The sequence below is a fragment of the Capra hircus genome, chromosome 18 (genome assembly GCF_001704415.2).
Source record: "Capra hircus breed San Clemente chromosome 18, ASM170441v1, whole genome shotgun sequence".
Classification (NCBI taxonomy): domain Eukaryota; kingdom Metazoa; phylum Chordata; class Mammalia; order Artiodactyla; family Bovidae; genus Capra; species Capra hircus.
The window spans coordinates 18564489-18588003 of NC_030825.1; the positions used below are offsets into that span (position 1 = coordinate 18564489).

The following is a 23515-nucleotide window of genomic DNA, read 5'->3' on the forward strand; positions in this document are numbered from 1 at the left end:
ATGTGAAGCTCTGTATCACTGATGTTCCAAGTGTGATCCCTGCATGGGCAACACCCACATAGCCTAGAAACTTGTTACTAATACAGATTCACAGACTGTACACTAGACCTACTGGATCGGTAACTCTGGGGACAGGGCCTAATCACTAGTGTTCTAACAAGACTTTCAAATGATTCTGATGCACGCTGACACTTGCGAACCTTCATGAGACCTCAGAATTTGCATTTCTAGTAATTTCCCAGATAAGGCTGATGTTGCTAGTCTGGGAACCACACTTTGAGAACCACCGCTTTGGATACTAGAAAAAGAAATTAGGATGTAGACCAAGCAAATAAGATCCTATTGAGAATCTTGATTCTCAGGAGTGTAAAATAGATAGTTTGGGGCAATTTTACTCTAAAATTTAATTTTTAAGATGCAAAAAACAGGATTTTTTTTTAACCTTTTTCCTGGATGCTAACCATTCAGCTTTAGCAAAACATAACATTTTGCCATTTGGTTGGTTTTATGTTTTTTTAAAGAAATCAGAGTACAGACACCAGTGAAGCTTTCTGTGTATCCTCCCAGAATCCATTCCTCTTCCTCATTCCCTAGAGAGAACCATGAATTTGGTGTGTATAACATGTAAACTTGTTTTATAATTTTACTACTTCTGTGTATATTTGTAAAGTACACTTTATATATTTTCAAAACTTACTTAGCTGATCTTGTAACAGTTCTCAACTTTTTCCTCTAGAAATTATTTCTAAACATAGTACATGCTGATACAGTGTAACTTTAGCCTATTAATTTTACCTGCTATGTAAATATGCCATAATTTATTAATCTATTTCCTTTTAGTAGGATTTTCCTCTTAACAAGTTGTTCCTAATTTTTACTATTTCACAGAGTGCTGAAGTAAATATTCTTGTGCATCTCTTCATGTACAGTTGTGAAAGAAAGTTTCTCTAGGGCATATGCCCAGGAGTAGAATCACTGAGAAGTAGGGTAAAAGGTGGTTGTGGGTTTCCCTGGTGGGTCATTGGTAAAAAATCCACTTGCCAATGCAGGAGACGCAGGTTCAGTTTCCGGCTTGGGAAGATCCCCTGAAGAAGGAAATGACAACCCACTCCAGTATTCTTGCCTGGGAAATCCCCATGGATAGAGGAGCCTGATGGGCTGCAGTCCATGGGGTTACGCAGAGTCAGATACAACTAAAGCGATTTAGCACACACACATGCACTGCAAGGTATGAGAGCCCATTCTTTTCAAAACTTGACATTTTCAGACATTTTAATTTTTGCCACTCATAGAGATGTGAAGTACCTTCCGGTTTTTAAATTCATAATTCCCAGAGTTCCAGGGATCTTGAAGCTAGTTTTCATGCTTCTTAACATTTCTAGGTGTCCTTTCTGGGGCTTACCTGTGATTTCCTTTACCCATTTTCTATTGGGTTATTTGCCTTTTTACATGAATTTATAAATGCTCTTTATGTAATCTTTACTAATATTTTGATTTATTTGTGTTTCTCAGTCAGTAGCTGGTCTTTTATAGATAAAATCTTTCCGTTCTTAAGTCATAAAGATTCTCTTACTTTATGTCGAGTTTTAAAATCAAGTCCTTAACGTATCTAAAACTTATGTTTGTGTGTGGTGTGAGGTAGAGCTCTAACCTCACGTGGACGACCAGTTGGCCTAGCACTACCCTTTCGTAGCTGATCTATCGTGCCGTCGGATGGGGCTCGACCGAGCTCTAACCCCACGTGGATGACCAGTTGGCCCAGCACTGCCCTTTCGTAGCTGATCTATCGTGCCGCAGGATGGGGCTCGACCGAGCTCTAACCTCACGCGGATGACCAGTTGGCCCAGCACTGCCCTTTCGTAGCTGATCTATCGTGCCACAGGATGGGGCTCAACTGAGCTCTAACCTCACATGGATGACCAGTTGGCCCGGCACTGCCCTTTCGTAGCTGATCTATCGTGCCGCAGGATGGGGCTCGACCGAGCTCTAACCTCAGGTGGACGACCAGTTGGCCCAGCACTGCCCTTTCGTAGCTGATCTGTCGTGCCGCAGGATGGGGCTCGACCGAGCTCTAACCTCACCCCCACCCCCTCGACTGTCGTCCCAGGATCCGACCAGCCTCCTCCGGGCCGCCCAGCACTGCCCTTTCGTAGCTGATCTGTCGTGCCACAGGATGGGGCTCGACCGAGCTCTAACCTCACATGGATGACCAGTTGGCCCAGCACTGCCCTTTCGTAGCTGATCTGTCGTGCCACAGGATGGGGCTCGACCGAGCTCTAACCTCACATGGATGACCAGTTGGCCCAGCACTGCCCTTTCGTAGCTGATCTGTCGTGCCACAGGATGGGGCTCGACCGAGCTCTAACCTCACATGGATGACCAGTTGGCCCAGCACTGCCCTTTCGTAGCTGATCTGTCGTGCCACAGGATGGGGCTCGACCGAGCTCTAACCTCACATGGATGACCAGTTGGCCCAGCACTGCCCTTTCGTAGCTGATCTGTCGTGCCACAGGATGGGGCCCGCCACCCACATGGATACCGCCCAGCACTGCCCCGTACTGATCTGTCGTGCCACAGGATGGGCTCGACCGAGCTCTAACCTCACATGGATGACCAGTTGGCCCAGCACTGCCCTTTCGTAGCTGATCTATCGTGCCGCAGGATGGGGCTCGACCGAGCGGCCTCGCTTGCACTCTCTGATCTGTCAGGACTTCTCTGTGTGCACAAGTCTGGCTCTGGCTCTCTGGTCTCTGTTTCATAGGTTTGTTTGTCCCTGTGTCAGACCCACATTGTCTTGTCACTTTATACAAACTGATAGCACACATTTTATTGTGACCTTTTTCCAACTGTTCTGACTGTACTGATGATTCACTCTTCAAGATAAATTGTATGACTGGCTTGTCAAATTTAATGGAAAATCCTGTCTTACAATTTTGATAGGCTTTGCATTTTATTTATAGATTACTTTGGAGTGAACTATCTTTCAGTTCATGAACATGGTATATCTCCTTTATTCAGGTCTTTCACAATGGCCTTTCAATAATGTTTCACAATTTTTCCTAAAAGGTAATTGGTCATCTTTTATCAGATTTACTCCTGGTGTGTTATTTTGCTTCTATGAATAGTATTATTTTTCTGATTAGTTAATTCTAGCATATAGAAGCACTTTCCCCTCCCACTTACGAACGTGATATTCTCTTATTTCCCAGTAGATGGCAGTAAAATAACATTAAGACTTCATTATTAATCATCTTCAGTGGCATCTTATTTTTTTCCACTGAAATCAAATGATTTAAAGGAATCAATTCTGAAATATTTCTAAATTATCTCTTTTTGTTCCATTTAGGAGGATAAAAGAAAGCGAGATCGTGACCATGTGGATATTGAGGCAGAAAAAGACCTACAGTGTCAGGCCCCTGTACGATTAGACTTGCCTCCTGAGAAGCCTCTTGCAAGCTCTTTAGCCAAACAAGAAGGTTGGAATAACTCTGAATTAACTGTCCTGAATGAGGAAGCTGAAATTATTTTAAGGATGTTAGCCAGAGAAAGTTAAAAGTTTCAAAGCTATTAAATTAAAATTTGTTTAAAAAAAATTTGTTTACATTTTCTTATATTACTGCTTAAGAACTTTAATTTCTTTTTCAAACTTCTTGTTCTCTTCAGCATATTTGAAAAATAAATGGAGTTTCTGTATGAGACAATTTAATGATGGGTATGAGATAAGTCATGTATAGAAAATAAGCTAAACAGTACCCTCTAGATCTTCTCTTTTAAAACGCTCTTCTTTCTTTGCTTTAGAAGTAGAACAGACACCTCTTCAAGAAGCTTTGAATCAACTGATGAGACAACTGCAGAGGTGAATTTTTTTCTAGCATTTTTATAACATGGAAATTGAAATGGGAAATAGAGGATCCAAACCACTTCTTTTTATTATTATTATTTCAAATCACATATTGTGGCCTATATCCAAATGTGCTTGATTTTAAAGTGGATGATAAATATTTTGCCTGGCAATAGGAATACTCCAAGAGGCTGACTTTTAGATGTTCTCATTTGGTTTGTTTTAACTGGCAGCTTGAAGAGTGTTACATAATCCTCTTAATGGCAGATTTTTCCTTAATCTAAAGTAACTTCTGATGTTAAAGCTTTAAACCAGGATTAAATAATACCGGTATTTCCATTTTGCTAATAGATCAAAACACCTTCTATAGGTCTGTGCTGCTTATCACTGCTGTGAGTGTTCAGTAATTACCAAGTCTGGGAGAAGAAACAAAATATCATAAATAAGATTTGTACCCTCTCTTAAATGCAGAAATTTGTTCTAAAAAGTATAGTAACTTGAAAAAACCAATGTGAAGTTCTTAAAAGAGAAAAGAATAACTTAATCCTTGTTAAAAATTTATTTTGATACCTCAGTTCACTCAGAATTTAAAGTTTTAGCCTAAAGACATCTACATTATTAGCAGAGGATTCATGGATATAGGGCATGCATTCATACAGTGAGATTTCTTCTGACTGTGTTGGACTTATATGTCAACCCCAGCACTTATCATAAATACTTTTTAAAATAAAGCTATCTGTATTCAATACCTATTCAGTTTTGCAGTGAAAATCAGAAATCAGTGACCTCTCTTCCTTTTTTGGTGTTAAAGAACAGTTGAGAAATTTACATCTCAAGTCTTTACACTTGAATAAATCATTCATTGCTTGTCCCAAAGGAGTAAACAGGTAAGTACTGAGCATTCCAACTCAATTAGAATTTTTGACTATAAAGTGTTTGGCTACCTTTTAATTTTGTTTCTTGCAGTACAAGACCAGAATATAAGTTAATGATGTCTCCGTAAGAGAAATCTACTTGTCAGTCTCTCTCAGTCTGAGAATGTTCACATTGCTCAGAACATTATGGGAATTAGAACTCAGAGCCATATTTTTTTTAATAGCCTTAGTGATTCTTGGTCCTTGAGGCTCAGTGCAGATACTGGAAAAGAATGTAATTGACCAGGTTTAGTAATAGCATCTTTGGTCAAACCAAGTCGGACTCTATATTAAAATGACTAATTTTAGGGAGTCTAGATAATTTGCTCTGAAGAGGTCCACCAGAGATGCTTCGTGGTGTTATTCAAGTAACTTCTATGGATAGTATGCATTTGGATCTGTAAGTTCCAAACTGGACATTTTTGCTTATTCTCAATATTTTACTGTTACAGCTAGGTGTCCTGCTGGGAAGAACCAAGGCAGATACACACACACCTGAGTTCAGATTCTAACTCTGTATTTTGTCAGATTTATGACCTAAAACAAATAATTTGACCTCTGAGCCTCAGTATCCTCATCTCTAAGTGAGAATACCAGCTCCTTGATGGCTTTTGTGAGCATTAGATATAAAAATACATCAATTCCCTACCACTGTGCCTGGCATGTGGTAAATTTATTTTTTAAATTGCTTCCATTATTATGACTTTTTAATCATTATTAATGCTGTGGTTATTTGGAGTAAGAAAGCTTTGATATGCCAAATTTCCAGAGGAAAATAACAGTCTAATGAACTAATCATATAGAGCAGTGGTTTTCAACTCTATCTATCCTGTAAGTACCAAAATTCAACCCTAGAAAAACCAGTGCCTGGACCACTCTTCCTCCCGCAAGAGATTCGCGTGTAGTGGGTCTAGGGTTAGCCTCCCACCACACTGGAATTCTTTTTAAAGCGCTTCTCATGATTCTCATGTACAGGCAGGGTTAAGAACCTATGATAGAAAGCACTGGGTCTCAAGTTTGGAGGTATTATAACCTTTTTAATGTCCATTTTTTGAGCAGTCCCCTACACACATGATAGGAAGTTACACCCATTCATTTAAGAAAATATATATGGTTGTCCTTCGGTATCCACATGGGATTGATTCCAGGAGCCCCCATGGGTACCAGAATCCAAGGATGCTCAAGTCCCTTACAGAAAATGGCAGCAGTCCAGTGAACAGTCAGCTCTCATATCCACGTTTGGGAAGCCCACAGATACAGAGGGCCAGCTGCGCTCATGAGGACGCAACAGCTCTGTGGCCCGCCTAGAGTCCAAGCCCAGCTAGAAGCCAGTGTGGAAGGCTGCAGACGTGCGTTTTAGTCACTGCTTCTGCCTTTTCTCTGGTTAATAAAAAATACATAGTATTAATCTCCCAGAGTACAAGACATTTTTTAGTTAGTCGAGATTTCTTATTTTGTTTCATCTTTCCCTGTGTTGGAGATGTTGCGAATTAATTAAGCTGCATATTTTAAAAGATTCTGTCTTAAGGGTACAATTTATATGTAAAGCATCTGAAACTTATTAAATAGTTATTAGTCTTTAAAATCATTACTTCAGTTTTTAGTGAAAAACATATTAGCCTGCTACAAATTCTACATCTGAAGGATTTCCTCTGACTTAATACTCCTTGACCAGTAATTTTGTTTGTAGTAGAAATAAAATTTGCTTTTTCCCTGTCTTCACAGAAAAGACCCAAGTGCTTTCTTTTCATTTCCTGTGACTGATTTTATTGCCCCCGGCTACTCCATGATCATTAAACACCCAATGGATTTTAGTACCATGAAAGAAAAGATCAAGAACAATGATTACCAGTCCATAGAAGAACTGAAGGTAACTTGATATTTATGTTGTATTGGAGAATAGACTGAGCTATGCTACAGTATCTATTCAATTAAGAGTCAAACTTTTGGACCCTGTGTATGGGAAGTCTTTGTAGCAATGTCTGGTATTCAGAATCATTCTCAAGTTTATGTTAATATCCAAAAATCTGTATTTTTTTTGTCTTAGAAAACATGTTTGAGCTTGGTGATAGAAAATCAGACAAAATAAGTCATCTGCTGTCTTTATTATTTTGTGAGTTTTGGTAAAATTTTGAAATTCATGTGTTCTATGAAATATTTTCTCAACCTTTAAAATGAAAATGTTTGATTTTAAATTTCAGATGAATACAGGTAAAATTGATAGTTTTTTAATTAAAGTATAGTTGATTTACAATGTTGTATTGGTTTCAGGTGTACCACAAAGTGATTGGGCTGTGTATTTTTTTCTTGATTATTTTCCATTACAGATTTTTACAAAATATTAAACAAAGTTAGTATCTTAATGGAAGTTGATTTAGAGTAGTTCTGTTTCTGGACATGTAAAATAGAGAATAAATCGGCTTGTCAAGAAATACCAAGCAGAAGTTTAATTACGTTATCTAGTTTGATGAAAGTGAGTTGCTCCCTGAATTCACTTTGGCTGTATTTTTTTTAGCATATTTTCTTCAACATTCAGCAATAAGAAATTTTAAAATTACAAGTAAAGAACCTACAAGCCACGAAGATGATACACATGCCTAGTGTTATAGTTGACATTTTTCTATCTTTGAATAGCCTTGATGTAGATGCTGGTTTCAGAGTTAAGCTTTTCATTTTAATCATCCTAAGGAAAGGGGCCATGTGTTTTCTGTTTTAATTTGCTCTGTACCAAACCACCACAAACTCAAGTGTTTAAATAGTGTATCTACTCTACCTTTGTTTTTTTTTCTGAATGAATATTGTAGTGTTCTCATCTGACCCAAGGGCTAGACCCTAATCATTTATAGAAGGAAAATAAGACAGTAAATGTTATCTTTACTTGGTCTCTTTTTTTTTTATGCACATTGATTAGCTGAATTTTATGAATAATACTAGCATTTAGTTCTGTCTTTACTATCAGTTTGAATGTATATTTCACTCTGAAAAACCTGAATTATATTCTCTTGTATACAGAGAAACAGAAAATTTTCTCAACTTTTCATCTGGTGAAAATTAAGCTAAAACTGTTTATTTCAGCGTGTTTCTGATCTTATTATTGCTTAATGGAAAATTTTTCAGCTTTTTTTCCGTTCTGTGAATAACTTTCCTTTGATCTTTCCCTTACGATGACAAGAGAGAGTAGAAGTATGCCCACTAAGTGTTTTTGAGCAGATGGTCAAGATTTATCATAATTAAAATGAACAAGTATTTTTAACTTTGGAGTTTTCTGTATAGCTGTATTTTTTTCTCAAGAAATTTCAATAGCCCCATGTAATGTTTAATTAGCTTATCCAGCTCATTAAACTGTTTGAGGTTTTTGGTTTTTTTTTTAATACTTGGAAGTATGCAGAAAGGTCATTCAACTTTATGAAAGAACAATTGCCATTACACAAAAATCCAGTAAAGTCTAGCACATGACAGTTAAGATTCATGGAATAATAGGGCTTCCCTGGAGACTCAGTGGTAAAGAACCTGCCTGCCAGTGGAGGAATGAGAGTGAAAGTCACTCAGTTGTGTCTGACTCTTTGCAACTCCATGGACTATACAGTCCATGCAATTCTCCAGGCCAGACTACTGGAGTGGGTAGCCTTTCCCTTCTCCAGAGGATCTTCCCAACTCAGGGATCGGATAGGAGATGCAGGTTCAATCCCTGATCCGGGAAGATCCCACATGGCGTAGAGCAGCTAAGCCTGTGCACCACAGCTGTTGAGCCTGTGCCCTATTAGGAGAAGCCACGACTCTAAGAAGTCCACGTATCACAACCAGAGGGTAGCCCCTGTTCTCTGCACCTAGAGGAAAGCCCACGCAGCAACAAAGACCCAGCACAACCAAAAAATGATACTAGATGAATAAGTAATTTGTAAAAGATTCATGAAGTAATGGATCAGACCTGTAGTCTGTAGAATGATCCAGTACATTTTCCAGTTATAGGACCAGTGGTCATTTAGTGTGGTAGTCACCTAGTTTGTCTCCCCTCGTTTGCCTCTCCTTCCCCAAATATATATTTAATAATTTTAATGAAATGAAAGCTTTTCAGAATATCTATAGCAAAGGTTCCGAACCTGGGGTCTTTTGGGTAGCCATGGATGAGCCTTTAGAGGGATCAGGAATTTTATAAAATTATAGGGAAATTTTGTGTTCACCTTTGTATTACATGTGTGCGCTTGAGGAGTAGATCCATAGCTTTCCTCAGATTCCTAGAGATGATGACCTAACAAAATCCTAACTGATTAGAGACTTGGCCAAGAACTGAGGATCCACATACACTTCATCTGCTTTAAATTTAACACCAAATTTATTGTGACACTTGACTCAGTCTTCTCATGTACTTTTAAATAATATTCAGCTCACCCATTTTCATTACATTAAATGTTTTAGGCTGTCATCACTAGTTATTAAATAGTGGGGCTTAAATGTTTTTAAATTTAGAGGAGGCTGAGGGTCAGATTCTTTTTTGTTGAGTTTTTATAATTTTTATTTAGTAAGGCCTTGGCATAATCACTCTCATATTTATACAATGTAAAAATTACTTAACCATGAAAATACGTAGTGGAATTGAGTTCCCTAGCACATGTGCCTACTTTGAAATTTAAAGCAAAAGTACAGTTTTGATAGTTTGCCTACTCTGGTTAAATGCTGTAAGTCTTTGAAGTTGTATGGTTTATTTCAGGTTGGCATGATTTTGCAACATTCTGCAAATTATATTTAGCTTATAATAGTATCCAAACACTTAAATTAGTGTAAATGTTTTGCCATTTTTGCTCAGTTAATTTGACTCTGGTAGGAAATATTGTTAGGATAATTTACAGTTGTCCCAGTTTTCAGTCAAGATCCAAAATAAAATATTTAATTCATCAGTGGATAATTAAGATGTTTGTTTTTAAACTAAGGATTTTTCTAATTAAATGAAATACTCAGTAATTATTAAATGTAAGATAGAAGTATTTTCTAATCCTCTCTGTGTGCAATAAGATTATACTGAAGAAACCCATTTTAAAATTTTATCTCAGAATCTATAAAGTTTATGTAGTTACTATAGAATGTTTAGAATTTGTAAAGGAATGTAGTCGGACGTTTAAATTAATTTTGCAGTATTTGTTTTCTTAGTTTTAAAACTTAATAAATTGCTATTAATGTTGTTTAGTAAACAAAAGGAAAGATGGTGTTTTTTTACTGGTTTGTTTTTGTTTGTTTGATGGTTGTTGTTTTGAGCTTTTTGAGGACCTGCGTAATTTTAGACCAGGACAGGAGGGTACTTTGTTTTGTCTTAATGCATTCCTTCCTAATATTTTCTCTGCAGGATAACTTCAAACTAATGTGTACTAACGCTATGATTTACAACAAACCAGAGACGATTTATTATAAAGCTGCGAAAAAGCTGTTGCACTCAGGGATGAAAATTCTTAGCCAGGTAAAGAAAATTCTTTGTCATAAATAATAATTATTATAAAATTTATATTCCTTTGATTTTGGTCATAGTGATACAGATCAATACAGTTCAGGTTTTATTTTATAGACAGGTTATATTAAAGTAGGAAATATTAAATTTAAAAAATTTTTAACATGAAGATTACAGCAGGAAGACTCTCATTTGGAATTATACAAATAAATATTGGCATCACTTGTAATTATTTATTTGGAAGCTGTTGAGTTGGTATTCATTAGATAGACTTATATTGACTGTGAAACAGACATCATCTTGAATTCCAAGACAGGATAGATTATATGAGTTATGAAATCTTTTGGAAGGAGAGCACCCTGTTTCCCTTTGCAGGGGTGGAAGCTAATGTTCTGGTGAAGCGCAGGATCTCCTTCAGGTAGAAAGAAAGGAAATAGACAAATGAGCAATCACTGGTAATTGTCTGAAAGCCACCTCCCCATAGGAGCAGATTCTCCCTTGAAGAACAAGAACCGATTGATAGTAAAGTGTGTGAAGTGGGAGAAATGTATGTAGAGGACACATCATTATCATCAAGCTTCATGAGGAAGCTTACACAATAACTTACTCAAAACAAAGATGCCATAGATAGTGGCAGAGACTTATAGGAGTCTCATTGCAGAGCAGTGGCTGAGGAAATTGAAGTGATCACTTGCATCTACTGGAAGAGGAGGAGAACTCACCAGATGAATCACGTCTTGTGAGGTTTTACTCACAGCTCTGAATAGATGGAAAATTAACTGAGACAAACCTTATCTTGGCAGGAAGTCAGAAGACTGGGTTCTAGTTTTATCTCTTTTCCACTAACTTGTGGACCTTGGGCCTCTGTGTTCTTATCTGTAGAGAAGAAGGTCTCTAAGATAAGTGCTAGCATTAATATGCTGATTTTAGATAAGAGCTAGAGTAGGGAGTATACCAAGAAGAACAAGATAGAATGTTTTTGCAAAAAAATAAACAGGTATGAGGAAGAGAAAGAAATTGGAATCAAGAGCTCAGGCTGAAATTGAGGGGAGTTGGAGGATAGCAGAGACAAGTCGTCCGCAGGTGCACGTGGTTTTCCAGTTTTTGTGGTGATCATCTGTATCACAGTTTTACGTTTAAAGAATTGCCTTGGGGTGCAGATGTCTTGGTGTCTGTGTGCTTGGCTCTGAAAGATTGTTGGATCCACTTAACTGAGGAAAGAAAAACATTTAGATTGATGATCATTCTTGCACTCCTAATATTTAGACAACATCAATTTCCACTCTTTCCTAAAGACTTGGGAAGCTGTAATGTAAGCCAGTTACCCATCTTTGGCAAAATATGCAGAGGAAAGGGGAATATAAAGTGTTTATACCATCCTTTGCAGAAATACTCAGAATCCAAGACCAAATTTTTTTAACCTGCAAATATTTATTTTTGTATTTGAAGTAAAGGTGCACCCAACAAATGCAGTATTTTCTCCAGAATATGCATGTTTAATTTTTCGAATAAAGTTTGATTTTCAAACAATATATCCAAGTAAATTTTTCAACTTTGATTTACCACTGTTTTCTCATCTTTAAATAATGTAGTTAATACAAAATGCAGATGATTCCAGAAGCTCTTGCATTTTATTGGGGGTGGGGTGGCTGCAAACACAAAAGAAAACCTTTCCACTTTCCCCTTTCTCTCTCTGTTGTCTTCCTTTCCTTCAGATCTCTTCCTGTTGAGGAGCCCTACCCATCCTGTGTTACTGCTTCCTGTTGACTATTCTCTCCACCCTAGATGGGAGAGATTCTTACAACAGTGATTTTTAAATGTTTAAATTTAGACCTTCTGAGTTACTCTTTTAATAGCACATCTCCCAAGAGAGCCCAGCACACCCTTCCATGAATGGTGTCTTTTCAAAAATAACTGGTTTTTAATTCAGTGTAAAAGTTGTAGAGCAGTCATTCATCATTTTTTTTCAGTTAAACACAAATAGTGACTATTAGTAGATGTGTTATTTTTATAAAGAGTGGACATATGAAGAATAACTGTTTGATCTCCTAAATAAATACTAAATGCTATATTATATTTATAGTGACCTTGGGTCAGACTAATCAGATTCCAAGTGCTGGCTGTGCTGTTGAGACACTGTGTGACCTTAGGCAGGCCATGTAACCTTTCTCAACTGTTTTACCATCATGTAGAATGGCATAACAGTAGCGCTTACCTCACAGAATTATACCTCATGAGTGAGAGCTCAATAAGTATAGGTTTGATACCTATACCTATAGGTTACAGGTATACTGTTATCCCCTTCTCCAGGGGATTTTCCCAACCCAGGAATCAAACATATAGGTATAACAAAATAGATGTTAGCCATTAATAATAAATGGCAAAGAATCAACCCTTTAATCATCTGTAAAATGGAGAATTGATAAACAGTATGCTGATTTGGAGACATTTTGGTTACCAAAAAAGGAAGACACTGCTTTTAAAGTTCAATTCTGTTGCTCAGTCATGTCCAGCTTTTTGCGACCCCATGAACCACAGCACGCCAGGCCTCCCTGTCCATCACCAACTCCCAGAGTTCACCCAAACCCATGTCCATTGAATCAGTGATGCCATCCAACCATCTCATCCTCTGTCGTTCCCTTCTCCTCCTGCCCCCAATCCCTCCCAGCATCAGGGTCTTTTCAAATGAGTCAGCTCTTCCCATCAGGTGGCCAAAGTATTGGACTTTCAGCTTCAACATTCAGCTTTTAAAGTAAAATTAATTAAACTCAACTTTTTTCCATGACTCGTGTTGAAATTTAGAAAATTCTTTTAATTGAATTATTTTAATTTGATGCATTGTTTTTTCTGAGTTTGAAAATATTCCTAATCTAGGTTCTGCTTTATAAAATTCTAGAATGGAAGTTAAAAGGTTACCGAGAACTTTGTGATCCAAGCCCATTCATTTAACCAACACTTACTGAGTACCTTCTATATGCCAGTCTCTGTTTCAGGTACTAGAAGCAGATGGGTAAAAAAATGACTTAAGTGACATACACAAGAGGAAACACAAATGGCCACTAAATGCATATAGAAATAATCAAACTAACATTTTTAAGTACATATTAAAATAAGACCTGTTTTTAAAAATCAGGTTTTTTTTTTTATCCCACCCCTAAGTTCCAGGGATTGAACCTGAGCCACCTGCAGTAGAAGTTCCAAGTCTTAACCACTAGACTTCCAGGAAAAGTCCAGTATTTTTTTATTTTAATGGTACTAATCAGTTTGCCATCAGAGGGCAGACACACTGAAACCATACTCACAGAAAACTAGTCAATCTAATCACACTAGGACCACAGCCTTGTCTAACTCAATGAAACCAAGCCATGCCTGCGGGGCAACCCAAGACGGGCGGGTCATGGTGGAGAGGTCTGACAGAATGTGGTCCACTGGAGAAGGGAATGGCAAGCCACTTCAGTATTCTTGCCTTGAGAACCCCATGAACAGTGTGAAAAGGCAAAATGATAGGATACCAAAAGAGGAACTCCCCAGGTCAGTAGGTGCCCAATATGCTACTGGAGATCCATGGAGAAATAACTCCAGAAAGAATGAAGGGATGGAGCCAAAGCAAAAACAATACCCAGTTGTGGATGTGACTGGTGATAGAAGCAAGATCCGATGCTGTAAAGAGCAGTATTGCATAGGAACCTGGATGTTAGGTCCACGAATCAAGGCAAATTGGAAGTGGTCAGACAAGAGATGGCAAGGGTGAACGTCAACATTCTAGGAATCACCAAACTAAAATGGACTGGAATGGATGAATTTAACTCAGATGACCATTATATCTACTACTGCGGGCAGGAATCTCTCAGAAGAAATGGAGTAGCCATCATGGTCAACAAAAAAGTCCGAAATGCAGTACTTGAATGCAATCTCAAAAACGACAGAATGATCTCTGTTCGTCTCCAAGGCAAACCATTCAATATCACAGTTATCCAAGTCTATGCCCCAACCAGTAACGCTGAAGAAACTGAAGTTGAACGGTTTTATGAAGACCTACAAGACCCTTTAGAACTAACACCCAAAAAAGATGTCCTTTTCATCATAGGGGACTGGAATGCAAAAGTAGGAAGTCAAGAAACACCTGGAGTAACAGGCAAATTTGGCCTTGGAATACGGAATGAAGCAGGGCAAAGACTAATAGAGTTTTGCCAAGAAAATGCACTGGTCATAGCAAACACCCTCTTCCAACAACACAAGAGAAGACTCTACACATGGACATCACCAGATGGTCAACACCGAAATCAGATTGATTATATTCTTTGCAGCCAAAGATAGAGAAGCTCTATACAGTCAACAAAAACAAGACCAGGAGCTGACTGTGGCTCAGACCATGAACTCCTTATTACCAAATTCAGACTTAAATTGAAGAAAGTAGGGAAAACCACTAGACCATTCAGGTATGACCTAAATCAAATCCGTTATGATTATACAGTGGAAGTGAGAAATAGATTTAAGGGCTTAGATCTGATAGATAGAGTGCCTGATGAACTACGGAATGAGGTTCGTGACATTGTACAGGAGACAGGGATCAAGACCATCCCCATGGAAAAGAAATGAAGAAAAGCAAAATGGCTGTCTGGGGAGGCCTTACAAATAGCTGTGAAAAGAATAGAGGAGAAAAGGAAAGATATAAGCATCTGAATGCAGAGTTCCAAAGAATAGCAAGAAGAGATAAGAAAGCCTTCTTCAGTGATCAATGCATAGAAATAGAGGAAAACAACAGAATGGGAAAGACTGGAGATCTCTTCAAGAAAATTAGAGATACCAAGGGAACATTTCATGCAAAGATGGGCTTGATAAAGGACAGAAATGATATGGACCTAACAGAAGCAGAAGATATTAAGAAGAGGTGGCAAGAATACACGAAAGAACTGTACAAAAAAGATCTTCACGACCCAGATAATCATGATGATGTGATCACTAATCTAGAGCCAGACATCTTAGAATGTGAAGTCAAGTGTGCCTTAGAAAGCATCACTACGAACAAAGCTAGTGGAGGTGATGGCATTCCAGTTGAGCTATTTCAAATCCTGAAAGATGATGCTGTGAAAGTGCTGCACTCAATATGCCAGCAAATTTGGAAAACTCAGCAGTGGCCACAGGACTAGAAGAGGTCGGTTTTCATTCCAATTCCAAAGAAAGGCAATGCCAAAGAATGCTCAAACTACCACACAGTTGCACTCATCTCACACGCTAGTAAAGTAATGCTCAAAATTCTCCAAGCCAGGCTTCAGCAATACGTGAACTGTGAACTCCCTGATGGTCAAGCTAGTTTTAGAAAAGGCAAAGGAACCAGAGATCAAATTGCCAACATCCACTAGATCATGGAAAAAGCAAAAGAGTTCCAGAAAAACATCTACTTCTGCTTTATTGACTATGCCAAAGCCTTTGACTGTGTGGATCACAATAAACTGTGGAAAATTGTGAAAGAGATGGGAATACCAGACCACCTCACCTGCCTCTTGAGAAATCTGTATGCAGGTGAGGAAGCAACAGTTAGAACTGGACATGGAACAACAGACTGGTTCCAAAAGGGAAAAGGAGTACATCAAGGCTGTATATTGTCACCCTGCTTATTTAACGTATATGCAGAGTACATCATGAGAAACGCTGGACTGGAAGAAACACAAGCTGGAATCAAGATTGGCGGGAGAAATATCAATCACCTCAGATATGCAGATGACACCACCCTTATGGCAGAAAGTGAAGAGGAGCTTAAAAGCCTCTTGATGAAAGTGAAAGAGAGCGAAAAGGTTGGCTTAAAGCTCAACATTCAGAAAACGAAGATCATGGCATCTGGTCCCATCACTTCATGGGGAACAGTAGAAACAGTTTCAGACTTTATTTTTGGGGGCTCCAAAATCACTGCAGATGGTGACTGCAGCCATGAAATTAAAAAAGGCTTACTCCTTGGAAGAAAAGTTGTGAGCGACCTAGATAGTATATTCAAAAGCAGAGACATTACTTTGCCAACAAAGGTCCGTCTAGTCAAGGCTATGGTTTTTCCTGTGGTCATGTATGGATGTGAAAGTTGGACTGTGAAGAAGGCTGAGCACCGAAGAATTGATGCTTTTGACCTGTGGTGTTGGAGAAGACTCTTGAGAGTTCCTTGGACTGCAAGGAGATCCAACCATTCCATTTTGAAGGAGATCAACCCTGGGATTTCTTTGGAAGAACGATGCTAAAGCTGAAGCTTCAGTACTTTGGCCACCTCATGTGAAGAGTTGACTCATTGGAAAAGACTGATGCTGGGAGGGATTGGGGACAGGAGGAGAAGGGGACGACAGAGGATGAGATGGCTGGATGGTATCACGGACTTGATGGCTGTGAGTCTGAGTGAACTCCGGGAGATGGTGATTGAAAGGGAGGCCTGGTGTGCTGCGATTCATGGGGTCGCAAAGAGTAGGACACGACTGAGCGACTGAACTGAACTGAACTGAACCAGTTTGCCAAGGAGTCAGAGAAAATTTCAAACACTGGTGGGATGCTCAAACACTAAAAACTGTTAAAACTTTTCTGGGAAGCAGTTTAACAGTAAACATCAAAAGCCTTAAAAAATATTCATTGCCTTTGACCTAGTATTTTTACTCATGTGTTAGTCGCTCAGTCGTGGCCAACTCTTTGCTACCCCATGGACTGTAGCCCACCTGGCTTATGTCTCCATGGGATTCTCCAGGCAAGAATACTGGAGTGGGTTGCCATTCCCTTCTCCAGGGGATTTTCCTAACCCAGGGATCAAACCCGGGTCTCTTGCCTTGTAGCAGATTGTTTACCACTGAGCCACCAGGGAAGCTGTTTTACTCCTCTGATTTATTCTAAAGAGATAGGGATTCCTAGAGATTTTTATTTATAATAACAGAAACTTGAAAATAAGTTAAATGTTCAGTAGGGGGTCATTAATTAAACCATGGGACACACATGGGATAAAATACTGTACAGTTACTTAAAATATTTTAAAGACTAATGAAACAGAGGGGAGATAGTTTATTAACTGAAAGAAAATTTGCTTATTCAGTATAATTCTGATTTGCTAATATGTGTAATGCTTAGAAAATACTAGAATTTAAATCTGTTAAAACTTTTCCTGTCTAGTAATAAATTAACAAGGTTCTTATTTTCTCCTTTACCCATGTCTTTGTCTACTTAAATAGTTTTGACATTATTTTAAAAATTATGGTGATTTAGTCGCTAAGTTGTGACCAACTCTTGCAACCCCATGACAGGCTCCTCTGTCTATGGGATTCTCCAGGCAAGAATACTGGAGTGGGTTGCCATTTTCTTCTCCAGGTGATCTTCCCAACCCAGGAATCAAACCCAGGTCTCCTGCATTGCAGGCAGCTTCTTTACTGACTGAACTATGAGGGAAGCTGTCCCTCTATATATATGTGTGTATATATATATATGTGCATGGGGTCTCGAAGAGTCGGACACAACTGAGCAACTTCAACTTTCACTTTTCACTTTCATGCCTTGGGGAAGGAAATGGCAACCCACTCCAGTGTTCTTGCCTGGACAATGCCAGGGACGGGGGAGCCTGGTGGGCTGCTATCTGTGTGGTCGCACAGAGTCAGACACAACTGAAGCAACTTAGCAGTAGCAGCAGCATTTGTATGTTATATATGTATTTATATATATATCATGTATATTTTAATATAATTAAAAATTATAGTACAGTAAAATTAGCAGGGTCCATTTCCTGAGGCTGTCACAATCTGCACTGCTAACACAGCAGAGTATGATGAGAAAAGGCCCCATCATGAGATCCAAGAGGCCTGCTCCTAGTCAGTGGTTCTGAGACCTTAGTTGAGTCATTTAGCATTTCTGGGCTACATTGCTCTTATCTGAATGACCTCTGGTCCTTTCCAGTTCTAGTTTCTGTTATTCTGTAGAAGTCTTCCGTGCTGTTACTATGTAGCCCTAAGGAGACTACGCTCCATATTTTGTCCATTGACAACACAGAATTAAAAGGCAGAGTAGTTGCTAGGAACAAGTCTGCCTCTTTAACATTTGTCCAGAAACCACAGGCCATAAGGGATGCAGTGGAAAATTCAGCACATGTTTCACAGAATAGAAACAGTACTTCTTTGGTTAGAACATTATGAGTTCTTAAAAAGAAACTATGCTAGCACCTTTTCTCTTTGAGGCGTGTTTTCACACAGAAAAATGCCAGTCCTCAGTGATCATCCCAGGATACCAAAATGTAAGAGATCTTCCCATGCTCATTTTAAATATCTAATAATTCTTAAATTTCAAAAGATGAACTATTTCTATTAAATATGAAGTTTTAACACACTATTAAACTTCAAATTTACTACTGCTAAGAATATTTAGTCTTTATTCACACATTCTCTCCTGTGAACTTTTTGATGATGCAGTGAAGTTGCAAAGCCTTCTCTGATGTTGGAAATTACCTGAATTGAAGGAATAGACTTTGTTGTCCTGGTTCCTAACTATTCTGTTCTCTTGGTAGGATTACATTTAATTGTTTTTCTTCTCTAATTAATGACAGGATAAGTGTAAACTCTTATGGGGGAAAATGCGTTACTTTACAAATGAATGGCAAATATACAATAAGAATATTGCTGAATATTTTTAGGAGAGAATTCAGAGCCTGAAGCAGAGCATAGACTTCATGGCAGACTTGCAGAAAAGTCGGAAGCAGAGAGACGGGACAGACACCTCACAGAGTGGGGAGGACAGCGGCTCCTGGCCAAGAGAGAGGGACGATGCTGGAGACGCTGAGGCACAGGGCTTCAAAAGCCCCAATAAGGAAAATAAAAAGTAAAGAATCTTTGGAATATAATGGTTAAGCTGTCTTTTCCACGCCAGTAATGAGAGAAAATACAATTCGGGGGCCTGCCGTGGGTCCATGGTTGGTTGGGTTTTGTCAAAGTCCATTTTGATGATCTCACACCCCTTTTCTCATACAAAGCACAGTTTGTAATTGTCTAAACACAATTCAGAAAATAGTTCTGAATGTCCATTCTATAGGGAAGTCGTTTTAAAACCAGTAAATAGTCTCGAGGGACTCATGCTGTCATTGAGTTTATATTAATAGAGCTATTTGTTTAAGAAAAAGTTGTACGTTCATTACCTCATTGCACAAAGGGGTCGAGCCCGCGCTTAAGCTTAAGCACAGTTAAAGCTGCCTTCTAAACAGACGGGCTGTCACTGAGATGTGTGCATGTTCTCCACTGAGTGTCAGCTGGTGGGAGCAGTGTGAACCACGGTCCTGCCAGCCCTCAGCTGATGTGGCCTGACTCAGTTGCGTACATGTCCATCCCGCTCAGCTGCTGCCTTACCTGCCCTGTCGCCCAGCACCTCGCTGTCAGCTCTGGGAGAGAGGTTTAGTTAGCAGGTTGGGACTTCTGCTGTTAGTGAACTTGTGACAGGTTTTTCTTATATTTCTAAGATTTATACATTGTAATATATGTTTATTTTAAATTTTAAAAGTTGGACTTCAGTGTACCAAATTGTAGAACAAATTGTACACCCCTCTGCAATGGCACCCCACTCCAGCACTCTTGCCTGGAAAATCCCATAGACGTGGAGCCTGGTGGGCTGCAGTCCATGGGGTCTCGAAGAGTCAGACACGACTGAGCAACTTCTCTTTCACTTTTCACTTTCATGCACTGGAGAAGGAAATGGCAACCCACTCCAGTGTTCTTGCCTGGAGAATCCCAGGGATGGGGGAGCCTGGTGGGCTGCCATCTATGGGGTCGCACAGAGTCGGACACGACTGTAGCAGCAGCAGCTGCTGCTTTTAAAATATATTTGAGGTATGGTTCATTTTTATGAATAAACTAAGAAAAATGTGTAAAACAAATAATACTGAACACAGGGAGGGAACTGACCAACTACTTGGCTTGCCTTAGTATCTGTGTGTTATTGGGGCCCCTTCCCAGGTCATTAGGGAACAAAGTTTTAACTGGTGTCAGTAGCACAAATTTCTCCACTTTGGTTGTATTCATATTTGGAATTACATTTTAATGTTTTCATCTTCTCCTCTTCTTTTCTTTTTACTTAGTATTAATGTGTGCTTTCAGGAAAGACAAAGATGTGCTTGAAGATAAATTTAAAAGCAGTAATGTAGAAAGAGAGCAGGAGCAGATTGACCGTATCGTTAAGGAATCTGGAGGAAAGCTGACCAGGAGGCTTGTTAATAGTCAGGTGATGGAGCTTTTCCTTTCTTTTCATTACCTACTGATTTGGGTTGTCTGAAACTTTTAGTTTTTAAGTTGCTTGTGTACTTTGAATGCATATCTGCCATAGAGCTCTTCAGGACAGCACTCACAGAAGAAAAAGTAGTAATATACTTGTTTTTAAAGTACATAATTCATATTATCCTCTGTTACTGACTAGAAGGGTTTGGGTTTTTTTCAAAGGACGTTAATGTGTTCAAATGGAGAAGGCGATGGCACCCCACTCCAGTACTCTTGCCTGGAAAATCCCATGGACAGAGGAGCCTGGTGGGCTGCGGTCCATGGAGTCGCGAAGAGTCGGACACGACTGAGCGACTTCCCTTTCACTTTTCACTTTCATGCATTGGAGAAGGAAATGGCAACCCACTCCAGTGTTCTTGCCTGGAGAATCCCAGGGACGGGGGACCCTGGTGGGCTGCCGTGTATGGGGTCACACAGAGTCGGACACGACTGAAGTGACTTAGCAGAGCAATGTGTTCAAACGTTGGAAAATGAAGCACATACTTTTAAGAGTAAAAGAAGACGTGCACGGTCTTTTGAAGCCATGTTTAGCACCTCGGTTCTAAAACCAAATGAATTAATCCATGGCTTCAGGTAAGTCACTTCCCTTCTCTGGTTTTCAGTATACTTTTTAAAAATAGTTTAAACAGAATTTGGTGGCCTTAAGCACCCACACAGCTCTTTTAAAATTCTGAGATTTTTCTAACCTTTATTTCTTTAACCCATCAGCACCTGTATATATATGTGAAAGTTGATATGAGTATGATGATAGCCACCTGTAACATTAGTTTGATTAAACTAACGTGAGGTTTTCTGGTGAGCAACATACATATGTATCATGTATAAAACTGTTTATGCCATTTGAATACTTTGGGTCTTTGCAGTGTGAATTTGAAAGGAGAAAACCAGATGGAACAACAACATTGGGACTTCTCCATCCTGTGGATCCTGTTGTAGGAGGTAGGTTCACAGAATTAGATTGCGCATGAACTTGATGCTAATGTGGCAAAGAGCAGTCACCTGGTGACCATTTTAGAGGAGCAAGTCTGAATGCTGATAAACCCAACTATCATCATCTAGAAAGAATTTGGCTAGGTATCCTGTACTTCATACTAACAGCCAGACTAACTTTATTTCATCCCAAAATAAGTACTACAAAATCAAGTTTTCTTTAACATATAAAGTGCCTAGGACGTCCCTGGCAGTCCAGTGGTTAAGCCTTTGCTTTCTAATGCAGGTGCGGGTTCAGTCCCTGGTCGGGGAGCTAAGATCACACATGCCTTGCAGCCAGAAAACCAAAACGTAAAACAGAAGCAGTGTTGTACAAATTCAGTAAAGACTTTTTAAAATGTGGACCACATTAAAAAAAGACTTAAGTATATCTAAATAGCTGGACTATCATATGCACCGTTAACAAACCCAAAATATTAGGCAGTCATTTCTAGCCCTGGTTTAAGAGACTGGCACTTTTTGAGATACCTCAAAAAGACTCAGGCAATGTCTCAAAACCTTCAGACTATGGCATAATAAAATTTAACAGACTTTTTAACTTTAGAGAATAAAATTAATATATATGCCATGTAGTAGTACCTTAATGGTAGTGGAATAATATATAGTAAATGAATTATATCTTTCACTGTGATTGATAGATTATAAAGGTTAGGAAATCACTGTTTTAGAACATCAGTCATACTTTTATTTTTTCAAATGATATTTTAATGGAAATAGAATAGGGAATATTTTGAAATTTGATGTAAGAATGGGAAATATGTATCATTTATCTTAGAGGGAATCATGTTGTGATAAGCATGAGAATGTTTATTCTATAAATAACTTTTCCTGCTACCATTAGGAGGGAGATAATTGGGGATACAGAAATGAATAATGACAAAATTCCAGGAAATAGTTTCCAATATTTATTATTTGCATTGAGGAAGGCACTGTCTTAGGAGCTGGAGGTGGAGCTAGGTGTAAAAGGGAACGAAAGAGGAACAGACAAGTCCTTTCCTCTTACATTCATTCTATGGGGTGGGGAAAGAATAACACAGAAAGAATCAAGAGATGGCAGCCTGTCCACCATGAATCAGTGCAGCAGGGGAACAGACCAGCAGAGTAGTAACAGTGTCTGGAGGTCAAAGACGGCTTCCTTAAGAGATGTTTAGGTTGATCCCAAAGTGGTGAGTAAGGGATTGGGGAATAACAATTTTAAAAAAAACCTTGAAGCAGAGAAGAGCTTGATGCCAGCCTGTCAATGTTTCCTTTTAGCATTGCAGTACACTCTTGAAATGCTGAAGTAGGAGAACATTAATAGGCTCCTTGACTTAGAAGAAAAGGAACTGGTGCCATGATTTCAAGACAAAACTCTTTCACTTTTTTATTTATTTACCCTGTGAGGCCCTGCAGCCCTCCCAGGTTGATGCAGAGGTACAGGCCATGGACCGGGCCTTGCTGCTCAGGCCGGAGCGGCCGCCCCCGCCGTGGCTGTGGCCGTGCAGCACCACTGCCCACACCCCACCGCTGCCGCCGCCACTACCCACAACTTGCTCTTTTCGCTCTGGCCCCATTTTTTACTTTTATATGAACTTTTCATAGTAGAGTTTTTTAGAGTCTTGGGTCATAGAAAATGCCACAGGATTGAGAACATTGCTCTTTCTGATGTATCAGTGATTAAAATTTGGTGATAAGAGATGCAGCTAAGTTGATTTAGGTGAAAGCTTTCTAAAAGGCACAAAGATCTGCCCCTTTCTTTGTACCTGGGGTTCTGGACTCTGCTCTTGGCCTGGTTTTCTGGGTTTCCAGCTCCTGTAGACATTTTCACATGCGGCCAACACTGACTTAATCCTCACACTCAACAGCTGCTCCCCCAGGAGGCCAGTTTACTGGTTTAAGGTGGAAGATGCTCCTGCTCGCGTCTCAGCTTCATCCTCCTGGTTGGAGGTACTAGTACCAGTTAAGACACCACATGCTTACCAAGGAAGGAAGATTTGGTTCAGAGGTTTGGAGTTTCTCACAAGTGCTTCTACTTTGTCACACTGATCACATGTGGAAGTAGACTCTATTCCAGGGTGGTCTTGTTACA

The 23515-nt window shown here is 39.2% G+C and overlaps 1 protein-coding gene across 2 annotated transcripts in view; it reads left to right on the plus strand.

Annotated features, from left to right (window-relative positions):
- BRD7 (bromodomain containing 7) overlaps positions 1-23515 on the plus strand; it is a 50467-nt gene that overhangs the window by 19076 nt on the left and 7876 nt on the right. For both annotated transcript variants that reach the window (XM_018061946.1, XM_018061947.1), the window contains exons 3-9: positions 3347-3476; positions 3799-3856; positions 6481-6625; positions 10094-10204; positions 18831-19015; positions 20281-20404; positions 21321-21396. In XM_018061946.1, the coding sequence (XP_017917435.1) occupies positions 3347-3476; positions 3799-3856; positions 6481-6625; positions 10094-10204; positions 18831-19015; positions 20281-20404; positions 21321-21396 (829 nt within the window). The remainder of the gene's footprint in view (positions 1-3346; positions 3477-3798; positions 3857-6480; positions 6626-10093; positions 10205-18830; positions 19016-20280; positions 20405-21320; positions 21397-23515) is intronic.